The sequence below is a fragment of the Trachypithecus francoisi genome, unplaced genomic scaffold (genome assembly GCF_009764315.1).
Source record: "Trachypithecus francoisi isolate TF-2019V2 unplaced genomic scaffold, Tfra_2.0 Lachesis_group8, whole genome shotgun sequence".
NCBI classification, from domain to species: domain Eukaryota; kingdom Metazoa; phylum Chordata; class Mammalia; order Primates; family Cercopithecidae; genus Trachypithecus; species Trachypithecus francoisi.
In genome coordinates this window covers 60,285,488-60,305,711 of record NW_022681473.1, presented here as the reverse complement: position 1 = coordinate 60,305,711, position 20,224 = coordinate 60,285,488, and the positions used below count along the sequence as shown (strand labels likewise).

The window sequence follows — 20,224 nt, the reverse complement described above, 5'->3', positions numbered from 1 at the left end:
AAAAAATACAAAAAACTAGCCGAGTGAGGTGGCGGGCGCCTGTAGTCCCAGCTACTCGGGAGGCTGAGGCGAGAGAATGGCGTAAACCCGGGAGGCGGAGCTTGCAGTGAGCTGAGATCCGGCCACTGCACTCCAGCCCGGGCGACAGAGCGAGACTCCGTCTCAAAAAAAAAAAAAAAAAAAAAGGAAAAGCATTACCTTCTGTCCAGAGGCTCTAAAGGACTGCACAGTTCATTTCACCTGGACGCTCCTTCCACTTTTCTCCTCCTGACAGCCCCAAAAATTTCACTTTCATTTCTCAAGGCAGTTCCTCCTCAGGAGGGAGGGACTTCTTCACACAGAGGAACCTCATTTGTTGAATGAATCCTGACCACACCCACCCTGGCTTTTCTTCACCTCTTCAACCAGGAGCCGAGATTTCTGTTGGTCTGAAGGTGTGTGGTGAGGTTTGTGGGGGGTAGAGGGTATGAGACTCCAGGAGAAAAGTACTCAGTGAAGTTAGGAGAATTTGATTTATGGCCCCAAGGCTGCCCTGCTCTGTCGGGAGCAAAGGCTGGCTTGCAGGCTTCCTGCTTTGAGTGCGCACTGATAGCAGCCTAGAGTCTGGGGAGGGACAACCTTGAAAGCAGTGTTAAAGAGGCAGAAGGCCGCCTTTGTTTTCTGGAGTGTCTTTTTTTTCTCCAGGCTGAATCCAGTTCCATTCCCTTCCTATTGTATAATTTTGATTTTCTACCTTGCAAAGGAAACTTAATTCTCTCTCTCTCTCTTAAAGAGATGAACAGAAGGTCTCTTATTTTCCACCTCCTCCCTCCTCAAAAGAGAAGCTGGTGAGAAGAGGTCTCTGTTTTCCAAGTGTGTGCAGGGCTTAGCTCCTAGTATGCAGCATCAGATAGAATGGAGCCATGGGTGCATGACCAGGGGAATACTGAAGCGGGTTCTTTCGCTGCCCTCCTGGCAACCACTAAGCTGCTTTCTGAGGCCATCCTCACGTATTCTTAGTCCTTGGCCTGCCTGACTAGAGCAGGTTGAGTGATCTGACTGCTGCACACTGCTCTGTTCCCTCTTACCCTGTGTCTTTCTGCAGGTCATCTCAGGGCTCTCTTTGCACATCCCTGAACATACTGTTTACTTTTACTTCAGTAACCCATGTACCACCAGCGTCTTCACCTGTCTCAGAACTTGTTCCTCATCATTCTTCCTCTTAGACACACCTTTGCATTGATTTATAACCTCAATTTCTTATTGTTTTTCTTTGCTCACAACTACTTAACAGAAGTTGTTTATTGTGGGCTCAGAAGGAGCCCACAGATTTAATCTTCTTGTTAAGAATTTGACATACAATGTGTCCTATCTTAAGCTCACTTGTGAGCAATTTGCACCTTGATTGATACGTTACAGATATTCTGACACATGCCATTCTGGCCTCTGCTCTCACCCCTCAGAGTTCACTGAAACTGCCATCCTCCTGGGTAGAATCCATGTCTGCCTACATACTGACTGTCTCCCAGAGGCGTCTAGTCAGGCACGAGGCCCAATATATGGGATAATATTGATTATAAAGGAGGCTGCTATGTAAAAATGTGCAATTAGCATCCATTCAGCATTCAGTAAATATGAAATATATGTGGAAGCCTACATTCTAATTAGACAGCAATCATAGACCATATCAATGAATGACAGAGTACACAAGAAGATGACTAATACTATGGAGTAACATCTATAAGAAGTTAAATTAGGGTAAGGACTCTGTAAAGACCTCATAAAGGCCTTGCAACTTTAAATAGTTTTTATGAAAGTTTTAAATAGTTTTCATTGTAAGAAGAACACTTTTGAGTAGAATCTTAAGAATGTGAGGAAATTAAAGTCTTTAATGGTTTTTCCCTGCACTTAAAAGGAGAACAGTGTGGATACAGAAGGTTGAGATGGGAGTGTGCAGGGAGAGTAATAAAAGGTGAGCTCTGGCCAGAAGTGGTGGCTCATGCTTGTAATCCCAGCACTTTGGGAGGACAAGGTGGGAGGATCAACAGAGATCAGGAGTTCAAAACCAGCCTGGCCAACGTGGTGAAACCCTGTCTCTACTAAAAAAATGCAAAAATTAGCTGGGCATGGTGGTAGATGCCTGTAGTCCCAGCTACTTGGGAGGCTGAGGTAGGAGAATCGCTTGAAGCCGGGAGGTGGAGGTTGCCGAGATCTTGCCATTACACTCCAGTCTTCCAGCCTGGGGGACAAGAGTGAGACTCTGTCTCAAAAAAAAAAAAAAAAAAAGATGAGCTCTGAGGATTGAGGCAGTGGGAAGGGATGTGCGATGTGGACCTAACTGGACCATTATGAAGTCTGGCCTCACTCTGGATAGCATGGGTTTGAACAGAAGAGTGACATGATTGACATCTGCTTTAAGGTGATCACTCTGTTTACTGATGTAAGAACAGAGATGAGAGCAGAGTGAAGAAGGGCAATCATGGCTGGGCACAGTAACTCACGCCTATAATCCTAGCACTGTGGGAGGCCAAGGCAGGTGGATCACTTGAGGTGGATCATGAGTTTGAGACCACCCTGGCCAAGATGGTGAAACTCTGTCTCTACTAAAAATACAAAAATTAGCCAGGCGTGGTAGCAGGCACCTGTAATCCCAGCTACTTGGGAGGCTGAGGCAAGAGAATCATTTGAACCCGGCAGGCAGAGGTTGCAGTGAGCCAAGATCACGCCACCACACTACAACCTGGCTAACAAGAGCGAAACTCTGTCTCAAAAAAAAAAAGGAAGGGCAATGATAGTATCAGCAAGACTAGTTGAAGAACAATTTCCTGAATTCAGGTGGTTTCTACCGGAGTGGTGGCAGCTGAGGTGGTTGGAACTAATTTGAAAAAAAAAAAAAAAAAACTCTTTCAGCATATTCTCATGAGGTAACAGACAGAAAAAGACAAGATTAGGGGTTGCTTAATGAAAATGATTCTATGTTAAAAAAAAAAAAAAAAAAAAACTTTTGGGAAATATATTGACCAGAACACTACAGCTCTTGGGGAGAGAGTCACTAATGTGGTATAGATTGAGCCCTGGACTCTAAGGAGTAGCTGAAGCAAGAACTCAGTACATCGAGGAATGGGGAGGAGATGTTATGATGTTTCTGAGCTCTCCAGGCCTCTGGATGTCAAAACAGGCTCTACTTTCCTTACTGGCAGTTTCTGACCAAGGAACCAGAAGAAGTGTCTAGGATATTGTCTAGAAACTTCAAAAGACATCCTCCCCTAAAAGTCACTGTTAGACATACTCTAATTTTACTATCTACCTGCAAAGAGACTTAAAGTTTGCATTATCATATCCAGATGTTAGGAGTCCAGATGTTAGGAGAAGACTCAAAAGAAGGGTACAATCACCTGGCAGCTATGGTAACCAGGTAACCTGGGAGTTCTGTCAGGCCCATGGCACTCATGTTCCCTTCTCTACCTCCCTGACTGCTGCTGGGCTTGAGCCACATTGGGAAGTGGTGGGGTCATTTCTCACACGTGGGACCCTGGTCCTCTGCACTTTTCTTATTCTTTTGTTATTATGGTGGCAGCAGCTTTGGCATCAACATGCAGCCTCACGGTGAACATGAAGTCACAGCCCGTGGCAGAATGCATGTTCTACTGCTTCCTCTCCTGGAGTCCCCCAGTATTTCTAACTATTGGTTGGATACTGATTGGAATAAAAGATAACAAAGAACCCCACATCTGTGGTTGGCTCATAGCTTTAGCCATAACCAGGGGTGAATATTATCATATCATGTAAACTCCTGGTCTTACTAGTCATCAGATCTTGGTCTGACCAATGGTCATTGCAGCCAGGGGCTACCAGTATATCTCTTTTGTATGATTTTTAGTATCTGTACCATTGGCTGGATGACATTCGCCAGCCTACTTTCAGCCTTTTTTCCTCCTTAAGGTCTTTTGATGGATGGTTAGAGGAATAGACAGATCTCGAGGCCTAGATTTATCTCCATATAGCTTTTTATCGTACCCCATCCTTTTGCCAAGCGTAGGAAAGATTCCTAGGTTGTCACACATCACAGATCTTTCTTTCACTATCAAACCTGTTCAATTATATTACTTTCCTAGCACTGTTGTAACCAATTATCACAAACTAGATGACTTAAAACAATAGGAATCTATATCACAGCTCAGGAGTCCAGAAGTCCAAAACCAAGATGGTGGCAAACTTGATTTTTTTCAGAAGGCTCTATGTGAAAATGGGTTCTATTCCTCCCCCCTAGCTTCTCGTGGTTTCTAGCAAACCTTGGCATTCTTTGGCTTATATCTGTGCTACTTCCGTCTCTGTCTCTATTGTCACATGGCTTTCTTTCCTGTGTGTTTCCTGTCCTCTCCTCTTAAAAAAACACAGGTCAAGGCCGGGTGCAGTGGCTCATGCCTGTAATCCCAGCACTTTGGGAGGCTGAAGCAGGTGGATCACCTGAGGTCAGGAGATTGAGACCAGCCTGGCCACATGGTGAAACCCCATCTCTACTAAAAATATAAAACTTAGCTGGGCGTGGTGGCATATGCCTGTAATCCCAGCTACTCAGGAGACTGAGGCAGGAGAATCGCTTGAACCTAGGAGGCGGGGGTTGCAGTGAGCCGAGGTCGCGCCATTGTACTCCAGCCTGGGCGACAGAGCGAAACTCCATCTCAAAAAAAGAAAAAAAACACGGATCTTTAAATTTAGGGCCTGTCTTTATCCAGTATGACCTCATCTTAACTTGATCACACCTGCAAAGATGTAGTTTTCAAATAAGGTCATATTCATACTAGCAAACATATTTTTGTGGAGGGTATAATTCTATCTACTAGAACAAGTATCAAAATGTTACTCACTGCCTACTGAGAGCCACCCTTTTTCCTTTTGCCTCCCAGTTTCTTGTCTAAACTGACCTCAGGTTCCGAGAATTGGCATTGTATCATCATGCCACTACTCTGTGGTGCACCCTCTGGCTGACCACAAGCAATAATTGCAGATTTCTTTTGCCATTTGCACTCATGCAGCTTAACTCTGCAGGGGGAATACAGGACAGGAGATGTAGCATGCAGGCAGGGCTGCTTCAGGTAAGCTCTCAGTGAGGATTTTTTTTTTTTGTTCTTGACAGAGTCTCTCTCTGTTGCCTAGGCTGGAGTGCAGTGGCGCCATCTCGGCTCACTGCAAGCTCTGCCTCCGCTGTTCACGCCATTCTCCTGCCTCAGCCTCCCAAGTAGCTGGGACTACAGGCGCCCACCACCATGCCTGGCTAATTTTTGTATTTTTAGTAGAGATGGGGTTTCACCTTGTTAGCCAGGATGGTCTATATCTCCTGACCTCGTGATCTGCCAGCCTCAGCCTCCCAAGGTGCTGGGATTACAGGTGTGAGCCACCGTGCCCGGCTCAGTGAGAATTCTTACGTTGGTACAAGACCATGTGGATGTGTGTGAAACTAATGTAGCTTAGATAAATCTTACATCAACAGACTGATTCCCTTGTAAAGACCATGAACATAGCTTCCAGAGCCCTACAGAGAATATTTTGTTACAAGAGTCTCAGCCCTCTTACGGAAGATGAGGTCTGTGCTTACCAAAAAAATAAAAATGAAATAATATACCAGGGGATGGTGATGGGGATGTCTTTTTTATAGGAAGGAAGGACTTAAGCCTAATGATATCCCTTTTTTCCCCCACATGTCTAGTCTGACTTCCAATCTTATTTCCTTTACCTCACCCTATTTCCCACCCTCATCTGCTTCTCTCTATTTCCTCTGTTAACTTGTCCTGCATCCTCCCATCCCTGCCCTCACCTCCTATTCACTGGAAAGAGACTGTCACTTTTACTTCATTTAGGAAGTGTCACATATCCAGGTTCCTCTAGGCTCATGTGATGCCAAGGCCGAGGGCTTTTTGCATACCAACCACACATTTAAAAACTTTCGAAGATGTTATGATGCTACGTCCTCCATGAATGGGGCATTCACTTACATAGTTCCTTCTACCTAAAATATTTGTTTTCTTTCTCATTCTGTATTCCTTTCTCATTGTTCAGCTTTCATTAAACTCTTACTTATCCAGCAAGATATCTTGGATAGTTCTCTACTTAGCAAATTATTTGATTTTCTAAAAACCTATACCTCTCTATGATGGTGTTTTTTACACCTTCATAGGTGTAATTTTTACTATTTTACACTTTATGATTATATAATTAACTTCTATCTTATTTAGGTGACTATTTACTTTATTCTGGCTAATACCATCTGTTCATACTCAACTTTGAATTTTAATCCATTTCCTAGATTTTAATCACGGAAGATAATATGTCTTCAGTGAGAATTTCCAAAATAAACACAGGAATAATTGGCATTCAATTAGTGGATGTGGATTTAACACAGACAGAACTTCATTGCTCCTAAATGTAGTCTCCCCTTATATATTGGGACATCTCTCCCATGACCAACAGCCATCTCCTTGGTATTTCTATTCCTCAGTGATCTGACATTGGTATGAATCTGTGATCTATGTGTAATTCAGCTGGTTACACCCCCTCCCCCAACAAATACACACCTTTGGGTTCCTATCAACCTCTGTAACATCCTTCATGCCAAGATGAAATCCTACCATCTATAAACACAAGACCCCCTAGAAATTCCCAGCTTATGTGGTTTCCTCCATTTCTACACTCTCATAACACTGGATCCCAATCTACTTCTTTCAGGCTTTACCTCTGCTTTTCTTTGTTTAAATAAGTGGATTAGCATGGAGACCTCTGAAAGAGAACTCTGAGGATATTATGGTCACTCCAATTCTACCTATTGAATTGGATGATCTTTGTAAGTCATTCAATTTTATTTATTCATCTGAAGAAAGGAAGTACTCTTATTTCTCAAGAATTTTTGAAGGAGGAACAAATAGGCCAAAGTGATTTTTAAATTGTAACTGGTAATGAAATCTCCATATTATGGTCATTGCTGTTTCTGTGAGTATCTCTGGAAAGTGTGTGAGGGCATGGGAGGATTTCGTGTGGGTGGATGTGTTAGAAGGTGAGCACTTCTTCACTGGAAACCACATCTGGGGTTCCAAAGTTCAGCTATTGAAGAATTTCCAAATAATGGGAAAGAAAAATGAAACACTGATAAAGTTTTAGTCGTCTATGGAGAGACAGGGATTTTTTTTTTATATATTTATCAAACATTGTGCTTCTCTGTGTTCTAAACACTGAGGCTATAGCAGTAAAAAAACGAAAGTGCCTAATCTATATTTTAGAAAGAAGATTATATTTTAGAAAGAAGACATAGACATTTAAAAATAGATAGTGATAATAAGAGAAAGATGGCAAATGTACACTGAATGATGAGTTTGTGGTTGTGCTGTAGTTAAGTTTGTCTTATCAGGCCCTTCTGTGAAGGGACATGTAAGGAGAAAGTTGAAAAATGTATAAACGAAAGTTATGCAAATAGCAACAGGAGGGTAATTCTAGGCTGAGTAATGAACAAGTGCAAAAAGCCTTGAGGCATTAACAGCTTGCCCAGACCACTTTCAGCCATTGTTGGTTTCTCTTCCTCATCTTTGTTCTTTAATGTTGCAGTCTTGGCCAGTCTTTGATGTGTGCGCAATTAGAATGCTTTTTATTTGTACCATTCTTATACTATCCCCTTTCAATCTTCTCAGCCATCCAGGGGTCTTTAACCAGAAGAGAGAGGAGAGCCTCAGGAGTTAGGACCAGAAGAAGCCAGGGAAGCAGTGCAATGGCTTCAAAAATCTTGCTTAACGTGCAAGAGGAGGTCACTTGTCCCATCTGCCTGGAGCTGTTGACAGAACCCTTGAGTCTAGGCTGTGGCCACAGCCTCTGCCGAGCCTGCATCACTGTGAGCAACAAGGAGGCAGTGACCAGCCCGGGAGGAAAAAGCAGCTGTCCTGTGTGTGGTACCAGTTACTCATTTGAAAACCTACAAGTTAATCAGCATCTGACCAACATAGTGGAGAGACTCAAGGAGGTCAAGTTGAGCTCAGACAATGGGAAGAAGAGAGATCTCTGTGGTCATCATGGAGAGAAACTCCTACTCTTCTGTAAGGAGGACAGGAAAGTCATTTGTTGGCTTTGTGAGCGGTCTCAGGAGCACCGTGGTCACCACACAGTCCTCACGGAGGAAGTATTCAAAGAATGTCAGGTAGGGCCCTAGATGGAGGGAGTTGGGGCAGAAGATGGTAGTTGGTGGAAAGTCTCACCCTTTCATCCTTCTTTTTTTTTTTTTTGTTGAGACGGAGTCTCACTGTGTCACCCAGGCTGGAGTGCAGTGATGTGATCTCTACTCACTGCAACCTCTGCCCTCCAAGTTCAAGAGATTCTCCTGCCTCAGCCTCCCGAGCAGTTAGGATTATAGGCACCTGCCACCGCACCGAGCAATTTTTTTTTTTTTTTTTTTTTTTTAGTAGAGATGGAGTTTCACCATCTTGGCCAGGCTGGTCTGAAACTCCTAATCTCACAATCCACCCACCTCAGCCTCCCAAAGTGCTGGGATTACAGACGTAAGCCACCGCGCCCAGCCTCTTTTTTTTTTTTTTTTTTTTTTGTGAGCAATAAAGGTTTTTAATCACCTGGGTGCAGGCGGACTAAGTCAGAAAAAGGAGCCAGCCCTTTTCATCCTTCTTTACCCCTTGTGGAACCATAATTCTGAGTCCCTTGATCATCTCCATGTATATCTTTCACCCTGGGCTCAGCTTCCAATGCCTGGGGTACATTCCTGCGTATTCCTTTGATTTACATAACAGATGATCCTAGAGTACAGTCTCTTAGCCAAGAGTGAGAGATTTTTGTTTTGTTTTTTCCTTTTTCATTATATAGGTGATAAATTCCTTCCTAAGTTAGCTCTCTTGCTTCTCTAAGCAGGATAATTGCTCAGGAACATTGTGGATTGAACGAGGAAAGAGCATTGATAAGAGGAAAGGACTTTCCTTTCTGCAGGGTAAATACTTACTCTAAGGAAAGAGAGAATCAGGCTACTCCTCTTGAGGGGTATTGATTTTCTTTTCTTTCTTTTTTTTTTTTTTTTTTTGTTGTTGTTGTTGAGACGGAGTCTCGCTCTGTCGCCCAGGCTGGAGTGCAGTGGCCGGATCTCAGCTCACTGCAAGCTCTGCCTCCCGGGTTTAGGCCATTCTCCTGCCTCAGCCTCCGGAGTAGCTGGGACTACAGGCGCCCGCCACCTCGCCCGGCTAGTTTTTTTTTGTATTTTTAGTAGAGACGAGGTTTCACCGTGTTAGCCAGGATGGTCTCCATCTCCTGACCTTGTGATCCGCCCGTCTCGGCCTCCCAAAGTGCTGGGATTACAGGCTTGAGCCACCGTGCCCGGCCGAGGGTTATTGATTTTCATCACAATGAACAAACAATACATTCATCTCCTCAAATTTTTCCCCATGTCATAGATTCTAATCTCCAGCTTCACAGTTTCTGTAAATTGCTTTTTTTCTGGGATCAACTTGATTTTTTCTCTGTTGTCCTCTATCCAGATACTGAGAAAGCTCATATCTTGACTCTAGTGTGATTCCCTTCTCATAGGAGAAACTCCAGGCAGTCCTCAAGAGGCTGAAGAAGGAGGAACAGGAAGCTGAGAAGCTAGAAGCTGACATCAGAGAAGAGAAAACTGCCTGGAAGGCAAGAGGAGATTCTGAAGGATTTCTGAGACAGGAATCTTGACAGGACCTTAATCCGAGGAGGCCTCATCCTTTTATTCCTTGACATTGCATGAGTCCTGAAGCCATCTGATTAGTTCTCTTCTCTGTCCTGTCCCTGTTGCGGGTGGAGGCTAGAAAGTGGACATGTTACAATTACACACACATACTGGAACTAAGCACAAAGATGGACTCTATGATGAGGAAGGCTAGCAAATACTGTGTTCCATTGCTCTTTTCCTACGAGGCTCTACTACTTCTGGTGGAATACACCATATAAAGGACTACAGTTTTCCTCAAGATTCAAATTAGGAGTGTGGTAAGGCAGGCAGTCATGAATATCCAGGAAAGTGGTCTAGAAGCTAAGCCTTATGTTTTACATTTTGTCTGAGGGTTAGCCTAGATAAGACAGTTTGAGGTCATTGTTTTGGCAAGGACTGAAAGGAAAATAGTAGGAAAAAATAGCTTCCCTCTAAGTACCTCTATTGCTTCTACTCCTTGCTGATTTGAACTCCCTGAAAAAAAAAAAAAACATATCTATATATAGATAATATAGGTATATATATATACAGGTATACAGATAATATAAATACACACACACATATGTGTCTGTGTGTGTGTGTGTATTTCCCTACTGGCTCCTAATCCCTTGCACAATAGGCCCTTAGCCTGACAAACTTATTACATCTCTCTCTTGTCCATCCTTGCAGTATCAGGTACAAACTGAGAGACAAAGGATACAAACAGAATTTGATCAGCTTAGAAGCATCCTAAATAGTGAGGAGCAGAGAGAGCTGCAAAGATTGGAAGAAGAGGAAAAGAAGAGGCTGGATAAGTTTGCAGAGGCTGAGGATGAGCTAATTCAGCAGAAGCAGTTGGTGAGAGAGCTAATCTCAGATGTGGAGTGTCGGAGTCAGTGGTCAGCAATGGAGCTGCTACAGGTAAGAAGGTTCACTCAATCTGAGATTCTGGGAACACAGTTCCTTTCTGTGTCCTTGCGTTCTCATGCTGGTGGTGACTCTAAGGGGTTTCTTTGGCCTTGCGGTGCTGCCTTGTCATCCATTCTAGATGTCATGCACATGAATGACATTTTTATTAATTTATGAAGTAAGGGATTATATTTTACCTTGCAGAGAAGATCCATGATATCTAGTTATAGCCTCTAGGCCCCTGTTATATGTGATCTAGTGTCGGGCATTCACCAGACTTCTCTTTACTCGGATTAGTCACAGGTAAACACATGGATTTTCAGGTTTAAGAGCATACACATTTAAGAAATGTGTTCTATTTAAGTTTAAAATATGCTTATTTGTTATTGTAAACGTTCCCTGTTAATTTTTTTTTTTTTTTTTTTTTTTTGAGGCAGAGTCTTGCTCTGTCGCCCAGGCTGGAGCGCAGTAGCACGATCTCGACTCACTGCAAGCTCCGCCTCCCGGGTTCATGCCATTCTCCTGCCTAGCCTCCCAAGTAGCTGGGACTACAAGTGCCCGCCACCATGCCTGGCTAACTTTTTTTGTATTTTTAGTAGAGATGGGGTTTCACCGTGCTAGCCAGGATGGTCTTGATCTCCTGACCTCATGATCCGCCCACCTCGGCCTCCCAAAGTGCTGGGATTACAGGCCTGAGCCACCGTGCCCAGCCCCCTGTCAATTTTTTTAAAACATAAAGTGATAGAATATTGAGCCTTTTGGGGAGACAGATGGACAAATATATAGACAGACAGTGCTTTCCTTTCTTTGCTGAATTTCCAAATATTTCCTTTTTAAGATTTGGAACGAAGCAGGAGAGTAACTGATTTTCATTTGTTGAATTGTTTCCTTTGTCTCTGGTGCTTATATCCCAGCTTTTTAAAAATTCCTTTTTCCTTTTGTCTTCTTTTCTTGTTTAAATTTCAGATTACTCTGGAACAGAAGTTTCTAAACATATTTTACACTCATTACTATGGCTATAATTTAAAAAGATGGACAATACCAAGTGTTGGGGAAGATGTGAAGAAATTGAAACCTTCTTGAATTGCTAGTAGAGATGTAAAATAGTAAAGCTACTTAGAAAAACTGCTTGGCAGTTGCTCAGAAACGTAAAGAGAGTTCTCATGTGGCCTAGCCGTTCCATTCCTACCTATATACCTAGAAGAACTGAATACATATATCTGTGCATAAACTTATATATGAAAGTTCACAGCAGTATTGTTCAAAAATAAAACAACTCAAATCTCCTTAACTGATGAATGAATAAGCAAAATGTGTTATATCCAAACAATGTAATATTGTTTAGCTATGAAAAATAATGAATTAATAATACATGCTATGACATGGATGCACCTTGAAAACATTATAAATGAAAGAAGGCAAGCACAAGGTTCTTTTTTGTATGATTCCATTTATATGAAAGTCTGTAAGTAGCAAATCTATAATATAGAAACTAGATTAGTGGTTGCCAGGGCTCTGGGGAAGAATTAATAGGAAGTAATTGCTAATTAGTGTACAATTTCTATTTGTAGAGATGAAAATGATCTGGATTTACTGTGCAACGATGGTTGCACTACATTGTGAATATATTAAAACCTGTTAAATTGTGCACTGTGAAGGGCAAATCTTATGGTATTTGAACTACATCTCAGTAAAAACAAAAGCAAAAAGGTTCCATAGGCCCTTTTTTATGGTTCTTCCTTAAGCTCTTCACAACCCTTTGAATCGCCACCTTCACAAAAGAACAGTGTGTATGTCATTTGTCCACGCATTTGTGTCATTTAAGTCAGTCTTAGTTGCTATTTGGTCACTTGGAATTTAAAAATTATTGGTAGATCAAAAACTATAAATACTGTGGGATTAACATTTCACATCTAGATGTTAGCTTCAGAGAATGGCAAATGGAAAACTAAGGAACTTATTCTTTTATCTGAGTAGGGACTTTGGCTATTCCTCTCAATATGTTAAGATATATGCTGTTGTATTTGTGGTATTTCCCCTCCACAGTCCTGTCTCCTGAGAGTCCCTGTAACAGCTTTCTTTCTATATGGATTCTTATGATGGTGATTGGGATGGATGGTGTTATCATATATCCATTGTTTGTTTGCTGGAGGGACTGATGTTCTTTGCATAAGAGCTACATTCAACACTTACTGCCAAAGAATGATCTAGACAGAAAGAAGCTAAACTTGAAAATTGATGCAAAAGTTAGATGAGATTTTAGGTTATTTCCCTTATAAAAGAGATACTTTGATTTTTAATGCTTTCTGTAATAGTTTTATTATATTTGACCATTTTTATTTTTGAAAGAATGGAATGGTAGGTAGCTAAATGAGGGAATGAAGATGATAGTTATTATTTTAAAAACTTTTTTTCAGATTTTTTAAAATTTTAGATTCAGGGGCACATGTACAGGTTTCTTATCAGGGTCTATTGCACAATGCTAGGGTTTGGGCTACATGGTACTCATTATTTTTGTCTTGTCAATATCCATTCCCCGTTTTTCTGGTAACAACACCTGGAATTACTCTTGAAAGGAAGACTAGCATGTCTATTTCTATCCTTGTACTTGTTTAGACCTGAGAAAATCAGCACTATCGAGGATGAATAATTACGTGTAAATCAGTGTATCCAATCCTTACGTCCCTACCAGCCACACTGTGATAATTTTTTTTTTTTTTTTAAAGACAGTCTCGCTTTCTCGCCTAGGCTGGAGTGCAGTGGCGCGATCTCTGCTCACTGCAAGCTCCGCCTCCTGGGTTCACACCATTCTCCTGCCTCAGCCTCCTGAGTAGCTGGGACTACAGGTGCCTGCCACCACGCCTGGCTAATTTTTTGTATTTTTAGTAGAGATGGGGTTTCACTGTGTTAGCCAGGATGGTCTCGATCTCCTGACCTCATGATCCGCCCGCCTCAGCCTCCCAAAGTGCTGGGACTACAGGCCTGAGCCACCACACCCGGCCACTGTGGTTATTTTAAGTTGGGCATCTGACCCAATCCTGAATGCTTATGGGTGACAAAACTGTACTGTCATTACAGTGAAGAGAAGTTGTCCTTTTTAGCAGAAAATAATACCAGTGAAGATAATTCAAATAAAAAGATTCAAGTTGCTATCAATTAAAATCTGAGAATACAGTCAAAATATAGGGAAGAAATGAGAATTAATAGGCACAGAGAGGCCAGAATTTTGACAGAGGTTTGAGCTTCCAAAGCCATCTGTGACTAAAATAATACCTCTCTGGCCACAACCCTTACTTTCTTCCCAGTTAAGGCAATTTTAGTTGTTGAACAACAAAACTATACTAATAAAGAGAGCAAACCCATTTATTTGGTTGTACAGCAGCTGGTGTCATGAAAGAGTAAGGCCAAATATATTGGTACATCTTGCTCAAAACAAATTAACCCATAATGGTGATGATGGGGGAATGCAGATGACTAACAGAAGTTAAGCATGGACGCCTTGATAAAATGTTTTAGTGTCTGGGCCAGGGACTGAGTGAATATTGATACCGTTTTGACAATAGGGCATAAGAAAGGAAACATGGTTGGTGAATAGCTTATGTTTTAGATATTCTTGGTTACTGGTGCCCGTTTTTTCTTCTTTGTGGAATGTAGTATTGTACCTGTACAGAATGAAGTTTAGCTGCTTTTTCTCATGGTCCAATAATGAGAGGCAGACAGACTTGGAAAAGAAGGGGATTTATTTTTTCAACTGGTTACAGAGAGAAGGTTGGAGTAACTTATCAGACCAACTCAGAGTTACAAGATTTTTTTCTGGAGCTTATATACATTTTAAGCTCTATGCCTTCGTGTGGGAGTGCACCTACAAGCAGGAGTGTTTTATTCTTTAACTAGGGTTTGAGGTCTAGAGAGTTTTCTCTAGAATCTTGGAAAGTTTCTTAATCTTAAATGGGCCCTGGTACAAGGTGTATGTGTAAGAATGCTTTTATTATTCGATCAGACTTTAGGGTATGAGAAAACCCAGGCACGGTCTTTAAAGGGTTTGTTTTCACATTTCAGCCCTGGTACTCAGGCACCAGCTTTTTCAATTCTTTAATGTTTAACTTATGCATTCATCAAAATTATAGTAAAGGGATAAGGGAAACTGATTGTTCTGGTTGCTGATCACACCTGACCTGCCACAGTATTATAGAAACATGATTACAGATAAAAGACAATGATTAGATATGTAAAGGCTGACAAAAAACAGCACCTATATGTGAGCTAAAATTAAGATTGGAGGCTGGGTGCGGTGGCTCACACCTATAATCCCAGCACTTTGGGAGACTGAGGTGGGTGGGTCATGAGGTCAGGAGATCGAGACCATTCTGGCTAACCTGGTAAAACCCCGTCTCTACTAAAAATACAAAAAAATTAACTGGGCATGGTGACATGTGCCTGTAGTCCCAGGTACTTGGGAGGCTGAGGCAGGAGAATCATTTGAACCGAGGAAGTGGAGGTTGCAGTAAGCCGAGGTCACACTACTGCACTCCAACCTGGGTGACAGAGTGAGACTCCATCTCAAAAAAAAAAAAAAAAGATTGGAAGAGGTTACGTATAGGTGGTGGATAGAGTAGGACTTTTCTGTCTGTACATAAAACCATGTCATCTGTAAAAAGAGATAGATTTACTACTTTCTTTCCAATATAGATGCTTATTAAAAAATTAGTTTTTATTGGTACTTAATAAGTATATATATTTATGGGGTACATAGATTTTGACACAGGTGTATACAATGCATAATACTTACATCAGTCCATCAGGGTAAATGAGGTATCCATCACCTCAAGCATTTATCATTTCTTTGTGTTACCAACATTCAGATTATACTATTTTAATTATTTTAAATGCATAATAAATTATTTTTGACTATAGTCATCCTGTTGTGGTATCAAATACTAAATCTTATTCATTCTATCTAATTGCCAACATAGAGCTTTTTATTTCTTTTCTGTGACTAACTGCCCTGACTAGAACCTCCAATACCATGTTAAATAGAAACAGTGAGAGCAGACATCCTTGTCTTTTCTGATCTTTGGGAAAAAGCATTCAGGTTTTCACCACAAAGTATGATGTTAGCTGTAGGTTTTTCATAGATGTGTTTCATCAGGCTGAGGGACCTGTCTTCTATTCCAAGTTTGTTACCATTCCTGTTTTATTATTTTTTATGAAAGTGTGCTGAATTTTACTGAATGCTTTTTTTATGTCTATTGAGATCATCATGTGGTTTTTATCCTTTATTTTATTAATATGGTATATTACATCAATTGTTTTTTTATGTTGAACCAACCTTGCATTTCTGGGATAAATTCTACTTGGCCATCAGGTATAATCTTTTTGCTGGATTGCCAGATTTGATTTTCTTATATTTTTGTTGAAGAATTTTGTATTTATATCCATAAGAGATATTGGCCTATGGTTTTCTTTTCTTGTGATGTCTTTGGTTCTTTTATCAGGGTTCTTTTATCAGGGTAGGATGAGCCTCATGTAGTGAATTAGGAAATGTTCCCTGCTCTTCTATATTTTTGAAATAATTTATGAAGTTTTGCTATTATTTCTTTTTAAACCTTTAGCAGAATTCGCCAGTGAAGCCATCTGGGTAAGGCCTTTTCTCTGTAGGAAGTCTTTGATTTCCAACTTAATATCTTAACATGTTTTAGGCCTATTCATATTTTCTATATGTTCTTTAATCAATATTGATAGTTTCTGTATTTCTAGGAATTTGTCTATTTCATTTAGATTATCTAATTTGTTGGCATACAGTTGTTCATCATTTTTATAATCCTTTTAATTTCCATAAGGTCAGTGGTAATATCCCATCTTTCATTCCCGATTTTTTTTTTCTTGGTGTATCTAGCTAAACGTTTGCCAATTTTGTTGACATTTTCATATAAATCACTTCTGATTTTTCCATTTTTTTTTCTATTCTTCTTCTTTCTTTCATTAGTCTTACACCAGTCTTTATACACTTTGACTCATGTTTTCTCTTTTCTTTCTAGGACATGAGTGGAATCATGAAATGGTGCGTATGGGTGGCCAGGAGTGGTGCTTGTGAGTTATAAAGAAGTGTTTGTAGCTATTAGAGTTATTTGGTGGTCAATCAGAACAAAAAAATCTCCCAGAGCAGTAAAATTTGGATGTAACTTTATCTTAAATTGCTGGTCCCAGATGAGCATTTGAGTGTTCCATAACTACTGAGAATGGACTCGATCCTATAGTAGTAAATTCAGTGATTGAAGTTCAGAGCTACAGCCAGAAAGGATACTAAGGATGAGAGCTTTTACTGTCAGACTTCTGTGACTTCACTTGTTTAATTCATCCTCTGTCCCTGCATCCAGCCCTGGATCTTTTATTTTATATGTGTTTGTCATATCACATGGAGGGTCTTGTCAAATCCTAAAATAGGGCATGGAGACAGCTCCTTTATATTTACTTTGCTTACTTAGAAATAGAAGGTACCAGATCATTATGCAAGGTTCTCTTTAGATTTCCAAAAGCAGACTTGAGCCTCAGGATGGTAGCTTTGACTCCAGTGATGATAATTAATCTCTGCCTGTTCACACACTTTAGAAGCTCCTACGGAAAAGTGTAGTCCTTGTTCCTTATGTTTACCGTTGCCAACCTACTTGGAAACATCAAGTTTCTTACAAACACATAAAATTCTAACATTTTTACTTAGGTGGTCATAACTTCTCCTTTGCCAAGTGTTCATGTTTCCCAGAGAATCCGAAATCTCAAATATGGGCCATCCCACTGGAGTTCAGGCTTTGAACTAGGGCACAGGCTCACAAGATTTCCCTACAGAGCCCCACATCACAGTCAGGATCTACAGCGCAGAATACTACATCTCTGGCCCCTCCCAGAAGACCCACTGAGATGTAGTGAGTTTTGCACATATCACTTACCATTTCTACAGGTAGCAAAGTATTTTCCTATGCATTGTTTTATCCAATTTTTTATTATTTCCATTAGAGATCAAAGGAGGGTTTAATTATTTTATTTTTAAGGAAGAAACTGTACTTTCAAGAAATGAAGACCTTCCCAAGGCCACCCAGAGGATAAGAGGGAAAGTAGACACAGTCACATTTCTTCTGGATCCAGGGTCAGGCTCTCCCTTCTCCCCCTCCTCAGGCTGAGGGAGAAGGATTCAAGTGCATCAGTGATGTGAAGGAGATGAAACCAGTGATGTGGGAGGGATGGACACAGGATGAAAGATGTGGGGGTCAGACAATTTTTGTCATCCCTAGGAGTGAGATCTGGAGGCTGAAAAAGCCAAAAAAGGTTTCCAAGAAACTGAAGACTGTATTCCGTGCTCCAGATCTGAGTAGGATGCTGCAAATGTTTAGAGGTGAGGAGAAGCAAAGACTGTGGATGTGGGATTGTTGTGGTGTCAGGCAATAAACTGTCTAGGAGGGATAACTTAAAATTGAGGACAGAGAGAGGAGGGAGGTCAGAAAAAAAAGCAATATTCTGTGATGAAGAGGATGCATTTACATGTAAGGAAAAATGGCTAGGTCTTTAGTTTATCTTTTAATTCACTAGCTCACAGTTTCAAGGTATTCCCTTCCCCTGTCCCTACTCCAAAGAATATATAGGTATCAGTGCTTACTCCTTTGTTTCTAATCAGCATCACTAAATCTTTTATTATTTCAGAACTGACAGCTGTCCAGTGCTACTGGGGTAAGAAAAAGTTACCATCTTTAAATAACTGTTCCAATTACCTTCCAGAAGTTTATGGTTTCAATGATATCTTCTGATCTTAGCCTCATGCATTCTTAGCACCTCCCAAAACATTTGCCTAATGCGTTTCTCCAGTGTTTTACCCCTCCCACAATTCATCAATGCAAGTTTTTCAGTCACCTCCCAAGTTCCTTCATCACAATGTCACTAGATAAACTACTCCATATCTGTCACCTAGTCATATATATCACATAGATGATTATATTCATATACATATATATACACTTTTTTTTTCTTGCAGTGGATGTCACACTGAATTCAATCAACCTAAATTTGAATCTTGTCCTTTCAGAAGATCAGAGACAAGTGATGTCTGTGCCAATTTGGCCTTTTCAGTGTTATAATTATGGTGTCTTGGGATCCCAATATTTCTCCTCTGGGAAACATTACTGGGAAGTGGATGTGTCCAAGAAAACTGCCTGGATCTTGGGAGTATACTGTAGAACATATTCCCACAATATAAAGTATGTTGTTAGAAGATGTGCAAATCATCAAAATGTTTACTCCAAATACAGGCCTTTATTTGGCTACTGGGTTATAGGGTTACAGAATAAATGTAAGTATAGTGCCTTTGAGGAGTCTTTGTCCTCTGATCCCGAAGTTTTGACTCTCTCCATGGCTGTGCCTCCCTGCCGTGTTGGGGTTTTCCTAGACTATGAAGCAGGTATTGTCTCATTTTTCAATGTCACAAGCCATGGCTCCCTCATTTACAAGTTCTCTAAATGTTGCTTTTCTCAGCCTGTTTATCCATATTTCAATCCTTGGAACTGTCCAGCTCCCATGACGCTATGCCCACCAAGCTCTTGAATTTTCACATTTCTTCACCTACAACTCTTTGTCTTGACTTATCTCGTGCAACTGACTCATCTGCAACATTCAGACCATTGCTTCCTTGTGGTTTCCCTTCTTTAGAACTTCTACTCATCTTTGAGATGTACAGTATATTTGGCTTGAGTTATGAGAGATGCTTATTTATTCATTTACTCTTTTTTATATTTTCAGAGAAAGTTACCTAATCCTTCCTAAAGACACAGTAGTATTGGTATAACATCTTTGCCTTCCCATTTGTCTGTATTTCGCTTTACCACTGATGTGAAGAGGCCCAAAGCCTGTTAGCCACCATCCATGCTACCTAGGTAGTCCATAGGAACCACCCCCATGACCACCACCAACATCAACTAAAGGTTCTTGGAGGGTATGTCAGTGTTTTGCTCAGGATATCCCAGATACATCAAGGAATCAAGGAGGGGAAAATACGAGCAATATGTGTATTCAGAGTGAAGATTTTATGTCCAGAGTATTTGAGCTCAAACCCTGTCTCTTGTTTTCTAATCATGATGAATACTTTCTCAGTTTCTTTTTCCTGAAATATAAATTGGGATTTAAGACTGTACTTAACTATTAAAATCATTGTGTAAAACTAAGTGTCTCTGAATGTAATGCACTAATTTAGTGTCTGGAACATAATAAATATTTGCTCTCATGATTACTAAAACGTGTGAGCTGTGGTAATGTCCTGTGCAATAGTTTTGTGACCTTCAGAGGAAGAGTAGTTGATTTTACTGAAGTCTCATTTTTCAAGTTCCCAGACTCCACTGTCAAGACCACTCCAATTTTAGTTTTGTTTTATAGAACTTTTTATACTGAGAGTAGGACTCTTCTTTTTCTTTTTAATTGTACATATTTAAGATATATATATACTATTATGTTTTGATATATAATTTCATGGTAAAGTGATTACTACAGCCAAGTAAATTAATACATCCACTATATCATATAGTTACTGTGGGGGGTTGGGTGGTGGTAAGTGCATTTAAAATCTACTTTCTTAGTAAATTCCCAGTATACAATACAATGTTAACT

General features: G+C 40.6%; 2 protein-coding genes across 3 annotated transcripts in view; one reads left to right on the top strand and one right to left on the bottom strand.

Annotated features, from left to right (window-relative positions):
- The window catches only part of UBQLNL (ubiquilin like), a 114,163-nt gene extending 113,614 nt beyond the window's left edge, over positions 1-549 (bottom strand). Inside the window, 1 exon segment of the mRNA XM_033207970.1 lies at positions 199-549. The gene's annotated coding sequence lies outside the window, so the exon portion shown is untranslated.
- Positions 329-19,856, top strand: TRIM34 (tripartite motif containing 34). Of its 2 annotated transcripts, none has more exons than XM_033207972.1 (8): positions 329-434; positions 7,656-8,155; positions 9,541-9,636; positions 10,364-10,594; positions 16,621-16,643; positions 17,869-17,969; positions 18,275-18,301; positions 18,603-19,856. In XM_033207972.1, exons 2-8 carry the CDS (start codon positions 7,733-7,735, stop codon positions 19,166-19,168), a joined length of 1,467 nt encoding a protein of 488 aa, XP_033063863.1. In that variant the 5' UTR covers positions 329-434; positions 7,656-7,732; the 3' UTR covers positions 19,169-19,856. The 2 variants fall into 2 exon arrangements, with proteins under 2 accessions (XP_033063863.1, XP_033063862.1); XM_033207971.1 differs by lacking the exon at positions 329-434 and adding an exon at positions 6,695-6,817.
- The last annotated feature ends 368 nt before the right edge of the window (positions 19,857-20,224 follow it).

What these genes read in the sequence shown, in the direction of transcription:
- TRIM34 (XM_033207971.1), top strand. Translation starts at nt 6,778, where the DNA reads ATGGTCACTCCAATTCTACCTATTGAATTGGATGATCTTT. An exon ending in AAGTATTCAAAGAATGTCAG is followed by an intron (nt 8,156 to 9,540) that starts GTAGGGCCCTAG and finishes CCCTTCTCATAG; the next exon opens with GAGAAACTCCAGGCAGTCCT. An exon ending in GATGCTGCAAATGTTTAGAG is followed by an intron (nt 17,970 to 18,274) that starts GTGAGGAGAAGC and finishes TTATTATTTCAG; the next exon opens with AACTGACAGCTGTCCAGTGC.